Raw genomic sequence first — 20,014 nt, forward strand, 5'->3', positions numbered from 1 at the left:
TTTGACTACAGTAATTCAATTGCTCCAAACATGTTCTAACCTCATCTTTGAATACCAAAGGGCAACAACAAAATTGTCGACACAAAATTGCATAAATTCAAATAATCCTCTTCTGATGACAACATCTACAACATGAAGAAAATGAGATTAAAGTTCTACGCTTATATGTTAAAATAATGGAAACAAAAGAATAGAATTAAAACCTGCAGGCAGTCTTGGGATGTAGGCAAGGACACCATTGAGATAAAAAATTAAAAGTTTTCTTGAAGGCGGCATTGCAGACACGATATACTTGTTTGGATCATCGTCAGCTTCATCGTCATCATCTTCATCGTCAGCTTCATCGTCATCATCATCGTCATCTTCATCGTCATCTTCATCGTCAGCTTCATCTTCATTGACCGCTTGGTTGTCCACATCTGTTAAAAGAAAATAAAATACAGTTCAGAACGTGTAAATGTTTAGAAACATAAATAATGAATTACCTAACTCGTTTTATGTCGTTGACGTAATTCTTCACGCAACATGGAGACTTCATGTTGCAATGATGAAATATCGGATCACATTCCACTCACAAGGGAATCAATATGCTCCCGAAAATTGACCATGTATTCCATCATGGTCTTAATTGTGACATCCTCTGCAACTGGAGCTTCTTCCATCATTGCATCTCCACTTGGTTGCTCTTCTTCATGGCCAACGGGGTCTATTTCCTCCCTCTCTTGATCTAATCCGACCTCCTTGACACGCTTCCAACCGAGTTTTTCAACAAAATCATATCCCGCTTTTTTAATAAATACCATGTCAATCTTGCGGGTTAATCGAACATGGGCGTCATGCGAAAAATCAACTTCCTTCTTCTTCAACAGATGGGTGATGACACATCCATATGGTAGTGTAGTTGAAATTGTTGCTCCCTTTGTGACCATATATACAATTGTATTAAATATGAGTTTTGCAATGTTTGGAGCCGTTTTGGATTTGGATTTATACTTTGCTATCCACCAATAATCACTGTCTCGAAGCGTTGAATGTTTTCCCCCACTAGGCCGGATATACCATGTGAGCATTTTGTGAAACACTCTCGACTCTACATCGAGGTGAATTGGGCTATTTCTAGTAACCCGTTTAATTGTAGACCAATCTACACCATTTTCATCTGAATCCCCTTTATTCGCTACACCTAAACCCTCCGCAATAGTTTCCGGAGATATATATATATCCTTCCCCATGACATGTGTATTAATTTCTATTATATTAGTCTTATTAGGCTCGTGCTGTAAGGAAGCATTGTTGTAGAAGACTCTAACTAGGTTGGGATAATATCTTGGTTCTACACCAAGGAATTCAAGCCAACCCCAAGATGTAAATGTGGATTTAAAACTAAATGCATATTTATCATCAAACAAGAAACCCAGGTCAATGACACGTTCGGGATGAATCTTCCTTACTTTAAAACTCGTCTGCCATCTTTGTTTCTCCATATCGGATCTAAAGTTCAGAGTTTCAAAGGACATGATTTCCTCAGAAGAATCGTTTGTTACAGAAGGAGGTTGTGGTTAAGAAGAACTAGGTTGAGAAGAGCTTTGAGAAAGACCGCGCTTCTGACGCTGACGTTTTGAAGCCATTTTGGTTTGATGCTATTACAATGGAACACAAACACATTCAGGAAAAAAAACTCCAATATATAAATCAATCAAACCCATAAAATATCGATAAATTTACCTGAATATTGATCGTCACTTATGATAACGCTAGTATTCTTCGGAGAGGAAGAGTTATCTTCTGCCTGCTTGCCTTTATGTTTAGGGTTTTTCGATTTAGAGTACTATATATAGTGAACGGTGGAAAAACACTTGATATTTAAATTAGTATCGACAAAACATTAAACAGTGTTGATACATATTATATACCAATTCTCTCATAAAACCGGTATACTTGTACCGGTTAGATTAAAAAATTACCTATTACATTCTACTTATGGGTTTCGATGTTTATGGGATCGACACTTTTTATATATGGGTCGACACTTTATTGTTGCACCATGTTTGCCATTCATTCTGGACCAAAAATATCGACACAAACTAAAAAAAGTATCGACACATTATTTAGACTATTATCTCATAAAACCGGTATACTTGTACCGGTTAGATTGAAAAATTACATATTACATTATACTTTTGGGTTTCGATGTTTATGGGATCGACACTTTTTATATATGGATCGACACTTTGTGGTTGCACCCTGTTTGCCATTCATTCTGGACCAAAAATATCGACACGAACTACAAAAGTGTCGACACATTATTTAGATATTCTCTCATAAAACCGGTATACTTGTACCGGTTAGATTGAAAAATTACATATTACATTATACTTTTGGTTTTCGATGTTTATGGGATCGACACTTTTTATATATGGATCGACACTTTATGGTTGCAGCCTGTTTGCCATTCATTCTGGACCATAAATATCGACACAAAGTACAAAAGCGTCGATACATTATTTAGACCTATTCTCTCATAAAACCGGTATACTTGCACCGATTAGATTGAAAAATACCTATTACATTATACTTTTGGGTTTCGATGTTTTGGGATCGACACTTTTTATATATGGATCGACACTTTATGGTTGCACCATGTTTGCCATATTGTAAATTTGCCTTTTACTTTAAAATATCAACATGACCCTTAATGTGTATAAGAAACATGTACAACAACATACTGCTAACTTTTCTCATCTCATTCATAATTATATTCACATACAAAATTATAAATCGTATACAAAATTATAAATCTTATACAAAATTAACCCTACATTTACATCATTGCATCCTTTTGTTATTCTTATGTATCATGGCAGCTTTTGTTATCTCCATTATTCGTTGATTTTGATTGTGGCTTACGAGATCGTTTAATATTCGCGATCGATCCCACTCTCCAACAACCTATATTCAAATTGTCAGAACGTTAAGTATTGTAAACTACAGCATTCAATCTACAACTTTTGACAATTTTACCACAAACGAATTTTTCTTTCCACTTACAAAATCACCAGTTGCATACTGTCCAGGCGAGCAAATCAATAACCTAACAAAATTAATTACACAATCAGAACATATTCAATAAGTTTTAACATTTTTACTTTCTACTTACCACACCGCCAACCCATTCCGTAGGCTTCAACGTTGCAACGTCGTATACACTAGCGAATTGATTTCCCATTGAGATTACAGAATATCTGTATGAATCATTAGGATTAATATGTTGTCATGAAATATTTAAATATAACTCACAAAGCAATATATTACACTTACTCCGATTCTAACTCACTATTCCATAAATAATCACAAATTGCAACTTCGATGTCATCAATTCCGCTTGGAATATCTGCTTTTTCAACCTACAATTTTGCATACAATTTTTTGTCACAACAACATAATAAAAATCAAATTAAGTTTTCTTTTATTCAACTTACCTTCTGCTTCTTCTTCAGGGGTGCATGACATTCCGAATCCAAATCTGTTGCTATAACACTCTCCGGTGTATAAATGACATCGACTTCCTTCCTCCTCATTTCTTCCATCTCTTCTTCTTCCTCCTCCCTCTTTTCTTCTTCATATTTTTTCAGTTCATCGTATTTTTTTTCTACATAGCTCTTCATCTCTTTTATTTCACCCTTCAATTGATCTCATTCATCCAAGTATTTATCAACCACCCCCCTTCACCCCCGTGAGTTCACTCCTCAATTCCACAACCTCATTCACCACTCCCTCAAATTTTTCACCCGTCACCATCTTAATATCACCCCTTAACACCCCAACTTCTTTCACCACTTCACCCCTCAACACTCTACTTCTTTCACCACTCCATCTATTTTTCCTTCCACTACCCCCTTATGCCTCTCAAGTGTATCTTCGACTCTCTCAAGTTTCTATTCGACTCTATCAAGTTTCTCTTCGACTCTTGATTGTCTTTGCATGATATCAAATTGGATTTTTTTGATATCAGCCAATTCAGACATCAAAATGTCGAAGTTACTATGTTTTCCCTCACCGTCGTCCCACTCACCGTCATCCCCCAATACAACCATCTCTCCTTTCTTCTCCTCTGCCTCCTCTACATCCTTGCCAATAACCTTCAAAATTAAATTACAATATTAAGATATTGATTATATTCTTAATATTATTTAATTACATTTATTACCCTTTCTTGCTTCTTCGCTCTATCCAACTTCAACTTCACCATCACTCTAACCACTTCTTCCTTCCCCCATGCACGGATGCGTGCCACTCCGGTTCTTTCATAAGCCGGCACTGCCTCACAGCCCGACCAAAAATCGAACAGTGCAACCTGCATTTATAATAAAATTTATATTTTTATGTAAAAACACAAAAAAAGTTTTTCAACTCATTTACCTCTAAGATTGCTATGCACCCTTTGAGGTATCTCTGGCTGCCCTTTTTAAAGGTGATTATTGATTCAATCAATCTCGAATGGATATATTCAGCCCAATTGAATTCACCCTTCAAGCCTTCATCGCAAATGAGCTTCATATGTTCATTGTTCATTAACGTATTACCTGTTGGACAAAGAAAGATACCGACAAGGTATAATAAAACTCTGGCCTTCAGCTCATCCCCAACGTAAGATCCACTTTTTATTTCCTCTTCAATTTCAGCATATGACACCTTCTGCTTCAAACCATATTTGGAGGCAAGTGCTTTACAGTCCTTACTCTTACAGACTTCTACAACACTTTTGCCTTCATTTTCTACCCCCAATACGGCTGCAGCACATGGGATCCCGAGAGGAAATAAAAAATCACCATACTTAGCAATACATTGTCTGACATCAAATTGCGCCATCAAGGATCGACACAATTCCCTCCGAATAAGTCGATCCCTTACTCCTACCAACGATCCAAAACTTATTTCTCCCAGCACATTCAACTGACCCTTCTCCTTAAGGTGTTTAATTAATGAATTCACCCTTTTAATGTTGCATCTTGTCGACACTTCCTACATTTTTTAACAATATATAATGTTATAGTTCTTATATATTTTGTATCAACGTATTTACAAGTTTAATGAATACCTTATTTTCATGTGCTTTCCTCCGTTCTTTGTATTCTTTACTATCATTCCTTGACTGTGTGATGTAAGGTTCATTTTCAGCATCACTCATTGAATTCCATTTGAACCTCACATCTTTTGTCACCTAATATTAAACATAAACGTTTCTTAATCAATACATTAACACTAAATACTACTCAATGTCAATTTCATTTTACATACCGAACCGCTCTGTGTGCCATCTTTCTTCATCCTTTTGCATTCGGCCATACTATCAACATTTAAAATTTGTAATCAATTTAAAGTTTATCGATACTTTAATCCAATTATCATTTCAACAATAATAACAAAAAGACATTGATACTTACTAGAAGTACATATATCCACTCTTTGATTGCTTTCGAGTCTCGACCTCAATTTCAAAATCATCTGCTCCACCAATAATTTTCCAACCCATTGACTCCATTTTTTCTTCATATACAGTTTACGCAAATCAAATTATTTTGTTACATACACTTTATTCAATATACAAATATAGATAACTACTCTTGTGGTAAAACGATTTTCTTCAAAAGAATTTGAATGGCCGCACCAAAATGTGTCGGGACATTTATACAACCTATAATATCATTTTCTACATATAATATTTAATAAAAGTATCGATATTTATATTTTTCCTTGAATATCACTTTCTACCTGCAATCGGTCCCAAATGCATCTTTATTCCAAAACCCCAAACAACACATAAAAACCCTATCGCGATTACTGTAATAATAAAAATTAGGTTTCGACAACATACTTTTGATTCGACTGCAGCAACAAACAAACAAACTTCGCTTTAGAAACGCCTTCTGAAATGCAGCAACAATTACGCTTCGATTTCAAAAACTCGTCCGTTCTATCTATTTTCAAAGGATATTTAGCTATGAACTTTATATTTTCATCGGATATGTTATTTATATTTAATCGATACAAATACAAAAGTGTCGATACTTTTATGTCAGGTGCCGATATTTTCGAAAGGATAATTACCTATTTCTTTGAAAGTGTCGATAATTTATTACACGTACTTACGAAAGTATCGACACTTTCAATATATCCGGTATCATTTTACCGGTTTTATCATTTTGATACCGGTTTTATCATATTTTTACCTGTTATATCATTGTGGATCGATATATATTTTTAAAGTATCGACACATTATAGGCGCTAAAACTGATTCTCTTTTAAATTCACAAAGTGTCGATCCTTATATAAAGTATCGACACTTTCAATATATCTGGTAATGTTTTACCAGTTTTATCATTTTGTTACCGGTTTTATCATATTTTTACCTGGTATATCTTTTTGGATCGATACATTTTTTAAAAGTATCGACACTTTATAGGATTTAAAACTGCTTCTCTTTTAAATTCACGAAGTGTCTATCCTTATATTAAAGTACCGACACTTTAAATGTATCTGGTAGCTCTTTACCGGTTTTATCATTTCAATACCGGTTTTGTCATAGTTTTACATGTTATATCGTTTTGGATCAACACATTTTTAATTTGGATCGACACGAACCGACAAGTTAAGTTTGCCGGTTGCATAATTTTTTAATATTTCTTCATGACTTAGACCTACTATATTATTATTAGTCAACATTTCCGGTAACGCTAAATCGAATTTATTAAATATCTTTTGATGTATCCGGTAACACCGTATATTAACCATATATTAATCTGTCTTTCGACAACCCGTAGTATATTAGTTACAGATTTGATTTGATTTGATTTGATTTTCAGTTTAGTTGGGGATGAGACGTTAAAAAGACAGGGAAGGGATAGAAACGCGGGTCAGAGACGCACGCTTCGAAACAAGTGGGTCCCGTTTTTATTCTTTTTACTCTTTCTAATTACATGTTTACTGTTCAGGGTTGAAACTGCAATAAAATAATTTGAGATGTGAAAAGAAAGCAACAATGGCATCTGGAAAGGTGATTCATAACACCACTTATATATATAATAGTGTCAATGATTATGTATTTTATTAAATTTATTAATATGGTGTTTTTACTTTTTAATTGTTTAATGTGTCTTATATTTTTATTTGGCATTATATTAAAATTAGTCTCCAACATTTATTAAAATAGTTATGTTGTCTCATATTCTTTTTTATAAAGTATTTTAGCTTCTAACATTTTATTTTAGAGCAAAAAAACTCATTTGTAGATAAAAATTGTTATTTAGCAAACGGTTAATGCATCAAAAAGGGGTTTTATCATAAAATGAAACGTTGGATGATAAAATGCTTCATAAAAAAGGAATAAGAGTCGAACTGACTATTCAATTAAATAGTTTGATCATTTTTGTCAAAAAATAAAACGTTGAGACCAAAATACTCCAAAAAAAAATAAATATTAAAATGATCATTTTGATAAACTTTATGACTAATTTTGACATTATACTTTTTTTTTATATTTTATCATGTTCTTTAAGGTTAATAACATTAATTGTTGTCATGACATAAATATGCGATATTATCATATGTTGTCATGTGACACTTTGAATCAAAAAAGTTAAAATGCAAGGTATTTAAGCATTATACTTCTCTGAATCTCTTTCGCAACACTTATCTTCGTTGCTACTTATGTGCCTATCAAAGCATTCAGAAAATCATCCTCTAGTTAAAACTCCTAGAAGAACAACTTCAGATATCAAAATATCTCAGGAGTTCCATATATCTCGAAAAAACGCAATTATTTAACATGATTTTTGGTAAGCTTATGTGATCTATCATATCCAAATTCATTATTTGGTTTACGAGAACTCATTTGCTAGTTAAAACTCTTGAAAGAACATTTCCAGATACTGAGGTAACGAGAACCTCATATATCTCGAAAAACCGTAACTTTTGTATATGACTTACTATAGGTTCACATGATCCGTCAGATCCAAATCTACTATCAACAACCATATTCATTAGTCTTGAGAATTTACAAGTAACATCATGATCTTAGGCCTAACATCAACGTTAAAGGGTGTGTTTGGTTGGGTGAATGTGAGATTCTCATGGGAATAGAATCCATATTCCCCCGTTTGGTTAGCCGGAAATGTCATTCATGGTAATCTTACATTACCAATAGTGTATTTTTTTGGTATATTACCGGGAATGTCATTACCTCCTTTCCTTAGGTATTGTTGGATTACCGGCGTTTTGGACTAAAATCCTTAATTTTTTTAAATATCATTATTCTGTCATTGAATAATAAAAATTTTACGAAGGTTAAATTACAAATTTATCCTTAAACTATTTTAGATTTACAAAAATCTATTAATTAAAATTTTATATAAGTTCAAGAGTTAAAATAAAATTTTACCATTTCATTAAACCTTTTTATATTTTTAATTTTGTAAAAAAATTATATAAATTTTATGAATTTAAATTTTTTAAAATATCTATATAAATATTTTCCAACTTGTTAAAAAATATATATAATAAGGAAATTTGGTCTAATATACATTCTAATAATCTTTTGTTCATTTAACCAAACACATAATCTTACATTTATGATAAACCAACCAAACACAAAATACAACATTCCCTAGTAATCTTTTATTCCCACTGATAATCTTACATTCCGTGAACCATTATAAAATCCCATGCAAGATTGAGAAGTTACTTCCTCTTTTTCTCCTCCTCCTTTATGGAGATAAAACATAATTCATCATTTACAGATCGATCATCATCATTAAATAACCACCTATAACTTTTCACTTAAATCAGAAAAGTTGAATCATCTATAGTGTTCATATCAGAAGAAAATAGTATGATTTTATATTGAATATTCAGTATGGAAATGAGGAGGATTACTTAAAAGAAGACAGCGTTGGGCTAATTTGTTTTGAGACTATGGTCGAACAAGCCCGTTTGCTCCAATCGTCTACCCTTTGTAGGCCTACTTAAAAAGTCTACAAAAACAAGTTTCTGATTTGCTCATCTACATCAATCAACCGTAGTCGGCCCTAAATAATTACTACATGCAGTAAATCACTCGATACTTTAGCCAACAGCCAATTTAAGCATAAAAAACGATCAGTAGGCATCTTTTGTTTCTTTTTACCCTGAAATGGAAACTTGCATGAGATGGAACTGGCAAAATGGGCATTCACTGGTGAATTTAATCCCAGTCACGGTCTCATGTACCTTTGGCACTCGTGATATCTCTTTATGCTATTTTGTGTTCTTTTTCCTTTTCTTTTTGTTTTTATTCGTCATACATTTTATTTAGGGAAAACATAAACAAACAAGACAATGTTATAAGGTGGTGTTGCTAAAATAAATAAATGAATAATATATAAGAACTTAACGTATAAAAAATCAATATATAATTTCATTCATCTACGCATTGGAGAAGAGCTTTAGTTAAAGTTGGATAAATTCAAATAATAAAATAGTAAAATAATCTAATTTGATTTGGACCAAATCGATTTAAAGTTAAAAGATGGTTCAATTCTGAGATTTTATGCAAAAGTTAAAAAAATAAAATAACATATTCTTATAATTTTCCTCTTTTCTTTTAAAGAAAAAGATTTACCGTGAAGTCACGTGAGCCTAAGCATCCATTACAAGTCAAAACAATATTCATGTACTTATTACGTACAATGTAACAACGTACCGGTCACATGATGTACTGTCCAAAACAGTGGCAACTGCCAACTTGCGAGGGTTCGTCTCTCAAAACTTCTCCACGCGCCGTAATAACACGCGATTCACGTGCGGAAACGAAAAACTATAGAATTGTTACAAAGGCGTAATGAAAAAAAAACAAACGTTTGATTAAATAGTTAATTTAATTTATATTTTTGTGATATTTTGACCATTAACATTTTATTTTAAAGTAAAAAAATACCTTTATGAATATAAATCATTAGTTAATAAATGACTAACGGTCTAAATAAATGTTTTTCCCCTTAAAATAAAACATTAAAGACCAAAATACTAAAAAAAAATAAGAGCAAAATTGATACCTTGGTAAAATGAAAGGTTAGAGACAAAATATTCTAAAAATATATATAGGTCAAATTGACTATTTTAATAAACATTAAGGTTTAATTTTGATATTATACCTTGTAAAAATAATAATTTGGATCGTTTTTAAATGTAACGAACTAAAATCTACTGTGTTATAGTACAGGGATCTCAACAGTATTTTCACCTCAAACATTTGGTTGAAAAACTATAGTAAAGAACGAAGCCGATATATCATCCCAAAATCCCTCATGTGAGTTACAGAATGGACAGAAAAACAGGGCCAAAATCTCGATTAACGATATCTTATTAAAAGGATAAAGTATACCATAGGTCCTTAAACTATGATAAATAATATTTTAATCACTGAATTTTAAAAATTTAAAATAACCATTATATTTATTGAAAGATTAGTATAAAATACTCATTAAATTTTATCGATCTACTATGGAATGATTATAAATTTTACCAAACTTTTACAAGATGATCATTAAAAGTATCAAATTTTTACGATTATTATAATATTGCAATAACCATTTTGTAATAGTTTGATACATTTACCGACCATTTTATAGTTTTTAAAATTTAAATAACCAAAATGATTATTTGAGTATAATTTAATGACCTCTAATGCATGTTTACCTTTTAGTCATTTACATTTTATCAAATCAAAACTTACACTTTTCATCAAGAATTCCCATAACGGATCAGAATTCCTTTCTCTCTTTAAAAAGTATTATTCATTTGAAAAATACTTTCTTGGATTTGACAAGGAAAACAAAGTTTTAGAACGCTATTTAATCATTAGTGCATCTTAATCTATTTTCCCATTACGGGACAGCACAAAGCATCAACGTTGTGAATGCAAAACGAAACAGAACAAGCTTCAAACATGTTTTCATGGTGAAACAAATATTGTAGCAGACACAGTTTTAAGTTGTCTGAAATTCAGCAGAGAAGGGTATCGAAAAAATGATCCGTAAGGTGTTTTTCGTTGTTGGTTTCTTGATTTATTGGCATTGTTTTTCGTCGATTTCGATTCGGGTTTCGGCACAACCCGTCTTTGCTTGTGATGCCACGAAGGATCCGAAGGTTGTGCATTACGACTTTTGTAATGTGTCGTTGGGGAGGGATGCGAGGGTGGCCGATTTGGTACGGAGGCTAACGTTGCAGGAGAAAATCAAGTTCATGGTCAATAGTGCCGGTAATGTTAGTCGGCTCGGGATACCACGATACGAGTGGTGGTCCGAGGCACTTCACGGGGTCTCCTACGTCGGTCCCGGCACCAAGTTTAGCAGCCTGGTACCGGGAGCGACGAGTTTTCCTCAGGTCATATTGACCGCGGCTTCATTCAATGTTTCGCTCTTCGAAACAATCGGCAAGGTAGTAAAGTCACATAGGATTCAACGGCTTATTGATTTTTATTTATTGCAGAGATTTAATTTATTTATTGTACTCATTTGCAGGTGGTCTCAACGGAAGCTAGAGCAATGTACAACGTTGGATTGGCGGGGTTAACATTTTGGTCACCAAACATCAACATATTTCGTGACCCAAGATGGGGCAGGGGACAAGAGACTCCAGGGGAGGATCCATTGCTGAGCAGCAAATACGGATCGAATTATGTCCGAGGTTTACAACGAGCCGACGATCATGCTGACCCTTTTCGACTCAAGGTCGCCGCGTGCTGTAAACACTACACGGCCTATGATTTGGATAACTGGAAAGGGGTCGATCGCTACCATTTTAATGCTGTGGTAATAACATGAATCTAATCTGGTATAATCGGTCTCGGACCTATGTTAGTATGTACACCTCTAATGGCTTGTGATTGATTGTGGACGGACAGGTAACGCGACAAGATATGGACGATACATTTCAACCACCGTTCAAGAGCTGTGTCATCGACGGGAATGTGGCGAGTGTTATGTGTTCTTACAATCAGGTTAACGGTAAGCCAACTTGTGCAGACCCTAATCTTCTTGCTGGTGTTATTCGAGGCCAATGGAAATTAAATGGGTACATTTTCGTTTCTCTAGTGATTTTCTTTTAGCTCGAAGTTTTCTGGCCATCGTGTCGTCTTACGAGGCTCCGTCTTTGGTTGGTGTAGGTATATAGTTTCCGATTGCGACTCAGTGGAGGTCTTCTTCAATGACCAGCACTATACCAAGACACCAGAAGCAGCTGCTGCCAAAGCAATTTCGGCAGGTCAGTATGCTTTAAAGAAACTGAAACATTTATGCTCGCAAATTGTTCCCAATCGGCCAGTAATTGCTAAATATGTCTAATGGTTTTCAGGGTTGGATCTCAACTGTGGATCATTCCTCGGCAACCACACCGCAGCCGCGGTGAAAGCAGGGCTATTGAAAGAATCTGCCATCGACAATGCCGTCGCTAATAATTTTGCTACTCTAATGCGACTTGGCTTCTTCGATGGCGATCCTCGGAAGCAACCTTACGGAAAGCTTGGCCCGAAAGACGTGTGTACTCCGGAGCATCAAGAGTTGGCTCGTGAAGCTGCGAGACAAGGGATTGTGTTGCTCAAGAACCGTGCTGGATCGTTGCCTCTGTCTCCCACTGCTATCAAAACCTTGGCAGTAATTGGACCCAATGCCAATGTCACAAAAACCATGATCGGAAACTACGAGGGTAACCCGACATAGTACTCGAGATTTATCTTACCCGAACTCTTCATTTTCTTTACAATTTCTCTGTTTGACATAAATATATATTCATATCGGACACTTACCCTCTAAATTCGAGTAACATTGCAGGCGTTCCATGCAAATATACGACACCATTGCAGGGTCTAACAGCTTCAGTAGAAACAAAATATGTGCCAGGCTGCTCCAATGTGGCTTGCGGAACTGCCCAAGTAAACGCCGCCATGAAAATAGCCGCCATGGCCGATGCCACCGTGCTCGTGATGGGCATCGATCAATCTCTCGAAAGAGAAGGCTTTGACAGAGTCGACCTTCTTTTGCCGGGGCAGCAATCACTTCTTATAAATGAAGTTGCAAAGGTCGCCAAGGGACCTGTGATCCTTGTCATAATGTCGGGCGGAAGCTTCGATGTGGCGTTCGCCAAAAACAACGACAAGATTACAAGCATCCTTTGGGTTGGTTACCCTGGTGAAGCTGGTGGAGCTGCCATTGCTGATGTGATTTTTGGGTATTATAATCCAAGTAAGTCTTTCACCATTTAGAGGTGTGCATGAGTTGGGTTTAGTAAGACCGGATTCGGGTTGAACACATATATAATATCAACATCATTTATATTTGTCTAAGATTATCTGACTCAAATTGAACTGAATCATTGATTATAGGTGGAAGGTTGCCAATGACATGGTATCCACAATCATATCTTCAAAACGTCCCAATGACAAACATGAACATGAGACCAGACCCTTCCAAAGGGTACCCTGGAAGAACCTACAGATTCTACACAGGGAAAACGGTTTATACATTCGGAGATGGGCTAAGCTACTCCAAATTCAGCCATAAACTAGTTCAAGCACCTCAACTGTTGTTGTTCCCATTGGACGAAGACCACATTTGTCGTCGCTCGTCGGACTGTAACTCCATCGAGGTCGCTGAACGACGTTGTGAAAACTTATCGTTTGACGTACATTTGAGGGTTCGAAACATGGGAAGATTCGATGGAAGCCACACGGTGTTGTTGTTTGCAACTACCCCGACAGTGCACAATTCGCCTCGGAAACATCTGGTGGGGTTCGAGAAAGTTTCGTTGAGAGGCAGATCGGAGGCGTTGGTGAGATTTAAAGTGGATGTTTGCAAGGATTTGAGTGTTGTTGATGAGCTTGGCGGCAGAAAGGTTGCATTGGGACAATATGTATTGCATGTGGGGAACTTGAAACATACATTAAGCTTGAGGTTTTGAAATATCCTCACTTCTTTTATTTTATTTTTTTACTCTCTTCCATTTTTCTTCTCTAAAATAAGTTGAATTTTGTCATATGTATTTATGGTATGCTATTTATATTAATATCATTATACATTTTAAGTTTTATGATTAAATTAATATTTTAAGACTTTAGATTGTAATTTTAACTTATTAATATAAAATATTTGACATAATTCAACAGTAATAATATAATTATTTTTTATATATTTAAAAATAAATATTATATCAATTTACATTACAAATATATGTATATATATATTTATGTTAGGTCAAATATAAAATTTTATCTGAAAAATAATGTTAATTTTGAAGTGGGATGAATTTTTTAAATCTAAATCAAATAAAAGAATTTTATATTAAAATCTAATTTAGACGGAATAAAAATCCAGTCGAACTCATTACCATCACTGCATAAGTGGTAATACTGAAGTGGATAAGGCAATGGCCTTGAAAACTCGAAAGATGAGTGGCCAATCCACACAACAACAACAACAGCCTCATCTAATCCAAAACGAAAACCAATGCCTCTCACTCTCCGGCCGCCATCTTCAACATTCTCTTTCCTCTCTCCGGCTGCCAAACCCACCGCAACCTACCGTTTCTATACCATTCCTCGTGCCTCCACCCAACTCGCCCTCAATCCTCCGTCCGTCATCAAAACAGCTCCGGTCATCGTAGTCGGCGCCGGCCTCGCGGGTCTCGCAGCCGCCACCCTTCTCAACTCAGACAACATCCCTTTCCTCCTCTTGGAAGCCTCCGATGGCGTCGGTGTCGAACCGATGCTGTCGATGGCTTTCTCTTAGATCGTGGCTTCCAGATCTTCATCACTGCCTACCCAGAAGCTGAAAAGGTATTAAATTACAGTGCTTTAAATCTCCAGAAGTTTTATTCCGGTGCCAGAGTTTACTACGGCGGTGAATTCCACACCGTCGCTGATCCTTTGCGCCATTTCTCGGACTCCGTTTTGTCCCTTGGAAACCCCATTGGAACTGTTTTTGATAAGCTTCTTATCGCTTTGACGAGGGCTCGGGTTTTGAGTAAATCCGACGAGGAAATTTTGAAAGCCGATGAAGTTCCGACGATTCAATTGTTGAAGAGTATTGGGTTTTCGGATTCGATAATCGGAAGGTTTTTTAGACCCTTTTTTGGTGGGATTTTTTTCAACCCGGAGCTCGAAACTACTTCGAGACTCTTCGATTTCATCTTCAAAGTTCTCGCTCTCGGCGACAATACCCTTCCGGCGAACGGAATCGGCGAGATACCAAACCAATTGGCGGCAAAACTTCCGTCCGATTCAATTATGTTAAACACCGAAGTTGTCTCCGTTGATTTTAACGACTCGAATTCGCCGTCGGTGACTTTAGAGAGCGGCGAAACCGTGAAGAGTGAGCTAGGGGTGATAATGGCTGTTGAAGAACCGGCACGTGATAAGATTTTGGCGGGAAGGACGACGTGGGTTCAGAAGAAAAAACCGGACCGGAGTACGGTTTGCTTGTATTTTTCATTGGACCGGGATCAAATTCCGGTTCGAGACCCGGTCCTATTTCTCAACGGTTCGGGCGAAGGGATCATCAATAACATGTTTTTCGCTACGAATGTGGCTCCATCTTATGGCCCTTCAAACAAAGCGTTGGCATCGGTATCGTTGATCGGGTTGTATGAGAACGACTCAGATGATGATCTAAGAGCCAAGGTTATCAAGGAGCTTTCGTGTTGGTTCGGAGCTTCAAAAGTCGAGTCATGGCAGCATTTGAGAACATATCGAATCGGTTTTACCCAACCGAATCAATCCCCACCGACGGATTTGATGAAGAATCCCAATATCGGATCTGCCTTGTATTTGTGTGGTGATTATGTGACTTCGGCTACCTTCGATGGAGCTCTGGTTTCCGGTAGAAGAGCGGTTGAGGCTTTGTTGAAAGACCGAGCATTGGCTCCGGTTTAAAACCCATTATAGATTTCCGGTTTAGTTGAAAAGTGGATTTTCTTTCATTAATTATTAATTAGTCGTTAAGTCTTATAATAAACCTATGTGATATTCAATTCAAATTTTTGCTTCTCGAGTTATTTGATGCTCCTACGGGACGAAATCCATATGGCTAAAAGGTTTGTAATTTGGATTCCATAAGAAAGAAGTGTAAATATAATTTGGGTAAAATGCACAAATGTGGTCTCGATTATAGGATACTGCTTTGTTGAGTCTTTCGACTATTAAAAGTTACAAAATAGTTCTCTGATTATAGAACATTGTTTTTTTGAATCTCTCGACTATTAAAAGTTACAAAATGGTCATTCAATTATTCATATGTTCTAAATTCATTATTTTCCGTTAAAAAATTGATAGTCGTCTGAACTGGACGTTAACCTGCTGATCAAGACATGATAAAATCTGATCCCAACACTGTTTGAGCTATATGGTTGTTTGAGATTCTAGGATCATATTTTATCGAATCTCAATCAGCAGATTAACGTTCATCTTAGATTTGCGTCAGTTTTTTAACAAAAAAGGACAAGTTTGGAATATATCAATAGTTAGGTGGCCATTTTATAACTTTTAAGATTCGAGAGACTAAAAAACAACACTCTATAGTTAGAGGATCATTTTGTAACTTTTAATAGTAAGAGACTCAACAAAATAGTACTCTATAGGTAGGGGACCATTTGTGTACTTTACCCATATATTTTTTATTATCAAATGTAAATATTATGTATTATTGTAAGAATAATTTGAATATGATGTATTAAAAAATAATCTTATTAAATTTTAGTGACAATTAATTTTTATATGATAAATCTAAAATGTTCATGCAGTATGTGCACGAGTTTAAAATTTAATTCAAATTTTTTAAATATATTCCAAGTCATATCTGAGTATATATTTAATGCTTAAATAATTTATAGTTTGAATATTAATTTAAAATATTTCAAAGTTTGGAGATTAATATAGACTCTAATCATAATTTAGAGACATTGGGTGTAATTAACTTTTTCTATTTTCATTTCCAAAAAATAATTTAGTTTCAAATTTTTCAAAAATTTAAAAACATATTTGGTTAATAAAAACAAAAATTTATATGTAGAGATATAACAAGTATGTGTTTAATATCTGATCTTTTTAAAATACAAATGAATAAATGATTAAGTAATTTCAAATATATTTAAGTATTTTTATTTTTTAATTCATTTTTAAGATTTAATGCTTGATTTGATTCTTAAACTATATCCTTTTCTCACTTTGTCCCTTTTACTTTTAACATTTTTTATTAATCTGGGGTAAGTACAAGGCCGTGTAACACCCCCAACTCGTATCCGACCCGAATACGAATCCGAAGTATCACATTGACTATTGAAAACTTTTACAATAGAAAAATAATGAAAATTTTGAATTTTAATTTACCTTAAGTTAATAATTTACATTAATATGTCCAAAACATTATAAAATCGATCAGAGCGTATACAATTCACTTATTTTTTTTACATGCCAACACCTTTATTACAACAAAATACATGCTGTGTAATTTACTTCTGATTTGATCTTCGAGTGAAGATATGTTGTTCTGTTGAACTTAACTTGGATCCTTCTGCTTCTCAGTACATACGTGTAAGTCGCTTACACACTAAGTCATAGACTTATTGAGGCATATAAAAATAATGATGATGTATTCCTTATGAATATAAACATGCAATCTATTAATTCAACCATGTCACATATGATTCAGTGTAAACAATAATACCATGATAACATATAACAATAATAATGCAAATACCTTTGATAACCTTTTATAGGCCCATGTACATTACAGAGAACTTAAGGTATGTGAATACATTGAGGTTGTGCACAATTATGCTGTCACCACAACTCGTATAAATGTCCCGAAGGACTGGTCCATAGGTCTCGAATAACCTAGGTAATTGTCCATATGTTCAGAAGAACATAGGTATCTGTCCATATGTCCCGAAGAACATAGGTATCTGTCCATATGTCCTGAAGAACATAGATAACCCTCGACTCTTGGCATACCAACTATACCTATAACTCTCATATCATATATCATGGGAACTATCATTATGCTTCATATATTCATGTATTCATATCATTGCTCTTATGATCACATATTTTGTAACATCCCAAACTATGAGTTAGTGACTAAATTATAAAATTTCAGAATTTGGTAATTAAATTAGAATAGTTGAATAGTTCAATGATTTATTTGGGAATATTTTCGGAAAGTTTTTAGTAATTATTCAAGGAATTAAAGGGCAAAATGGTCAATTGACATTAAAGATATTTTTATCCCCTTTAATATGAGATAAAAAGGGAGATAAAAACGTGGAAGATGAAAACATTTTATCATTTTCTTCTTTCATCTTCTTCCTCCCATATCTCCCAAGCTTAAAGGTAAGTTTCTGATTTCTTGGTTACTTGCTGTTTTAAAAGTTGAGTTATGATCACTAGATGATAATTAAGCTTAAGGAAAGCTTAATTTGTTCTAAAATAACAAGATGAAAGGTATATGAGGGATTAAAGATTTTGAGTTTTTGAATGAAATCTTGGAATAGAATTTATAATTAGAAGTGGAAGTCAAATGACTTGTCATAAGTGAAATTAAGAAGTATGAAGTATTAGAATTGAATTTAAAACATGTAGAAATTTGGTATGATTCTTAATTTTAAGAATCATAATGAGATATGGAAGATAAAAATGATTTATATGAATATAAGTTGGTTTAAGTGATGGTAGTTGAGTTTAATGGTATGATAGGGGCTTAAAATAGAAGAATGAGAGAAGAAATGATGATTTTCGGGTTGAAACAATAAAATTGTAGGTTTTCTAGATTACGTAGGGGGTACAGATTCCCCCATGGGGGTATCGATTCCCCCTAAATAAAAAAAATAGAATTTTGGTTTATTAAACTGGCTTAAGTTATCAACATCAAGTTTAAGGTTTAGGCTTCTGATAGTTGTTTTGAAATGTTATATTTATGTAGATATTGAGCCTAAACACGTTCCGAAATAATCAAAGGATTAGGATCGAATCAAAGAAAGGCTAAGATGAGTGTAATTTAATTGTACTTAAGTTATCGATCAAACATTGGCTTGCGATGAGCCAATGACAGAGTTATTATGGTAAGGAGTAATTTCTAAAATGTATGTGATCTTTATGTGTGTATGAGTACATGAAAATATGTATAGGTGTCATATGTTATTATATGCGATATGTGATATTGAATTACATGAATATATGAAAAATATGATATCAACTATGTGATATGCATGATATGTTATCTTATGTGCTATGTAAGGTATATATGAATATATGTAAACAATATATGACATATGTATATGAACAAAGGAGAAATTCTATAAGCCATTTGAAACAAGCTATGTGATTCTATGCAAAGTGATATGAAATATGTGGCATATAAATATGCAACCCATGATACATGTTATATGATATGAACCTATGTGATTACATGAGAAAGAATATATGTCTATGAAAAGACATAAGAATAAGGTATGAGCTATGTGACATATGAATATGAATTCCTATGAAAAGTGACATGAATTACATGAAAGTAAACTACATGATTATATGCACATGTGATATGTGATCATAAGAGCAATGATATGAGTACATTAATATATGAAGCATAAGAATAATGGCCATGTTATATGATATGAGAGCTATAGGTATAGTTGGCATGCCAAGAGCAGAGGGTCTATGCTGTCATTCGGGACAAATTCTACGTGGTCCTTCGGGACGTATATGTATTCTTTGGAGCATGTATGAGGTCTTTTGAGACACCTACTTGATCCTTGGTATATGTATATGATTCTTAAGGAATTTATATGTGGTCCTTAGGGACAAATCTTATATGGCACTACGGTGCATTTCTACGTGACACTTCGGTGCAATTCTACGCGGTCCTTCGGGAAAATTCTACGTTGCACTTCGGTGCAAATTTATACGAGCTGTGGTGATAACATTTGTGCACAAAC

The 20,014-nt window shown here is 34.5% G+C and overlaps 1 protein-coding gene and 1 pseudogene across 1 annotated transcript; both read left to right on the forward strand.

The window, feature by feature from the left end:
* The first annotated feature begins 11,076 nt into the window (after positions 1-11,076).
* Positions 11,077-13,990, forward strand: LOC120150901 (beta-xylosidase/alpha-L-arabinofuranosidase 1-like). Its single transcript, XM_039163502.1, has 7 exons — positions 11,077-11,473; positions 11,557-11,847; positions 11,940-12,109; positions 12,201-12,298; positions 12,389-12,739; positions 12,865-13,275; positions 13,416-13,990. The coding sequence occupies exons 1-7, from the start codon at positions 11,279-11,281 to the stop codon at positions 13,988-13,990; spliced, it is 2,091 nt and encodes a 696-aa protein (XP_039019433.1). The 5' UTR covers positions 11,077-11,278.
* Positions 13,991-14,444: 454 nt separating this feature from the next.
* On the forward strand, positions 14,445-15,986 carry LOC120150772 (annotated as a pseudogene).
* The last annotated feature ends 4,028 nt before the right edge of the window (positions 15,987-20,014 follow it).

The sequence above is a fragment of the Hibiscus syriacus genome, unplaced genomic scaffold (assembly GCF_006381635.1).
Source record: "Hibiscus syriacus cultivar Baekdansim isolate YM2019G1 unplaced genomic scaffold, ASM638163v2 tig00111027_pilon, whole genome shotgun sequence".
NCBI lineage: Eukaryota > Viridiplantae > Streptophyta > Magnoliopsida > Malvales > Malvaceae > Hibiscus > Hibiscus syriacus.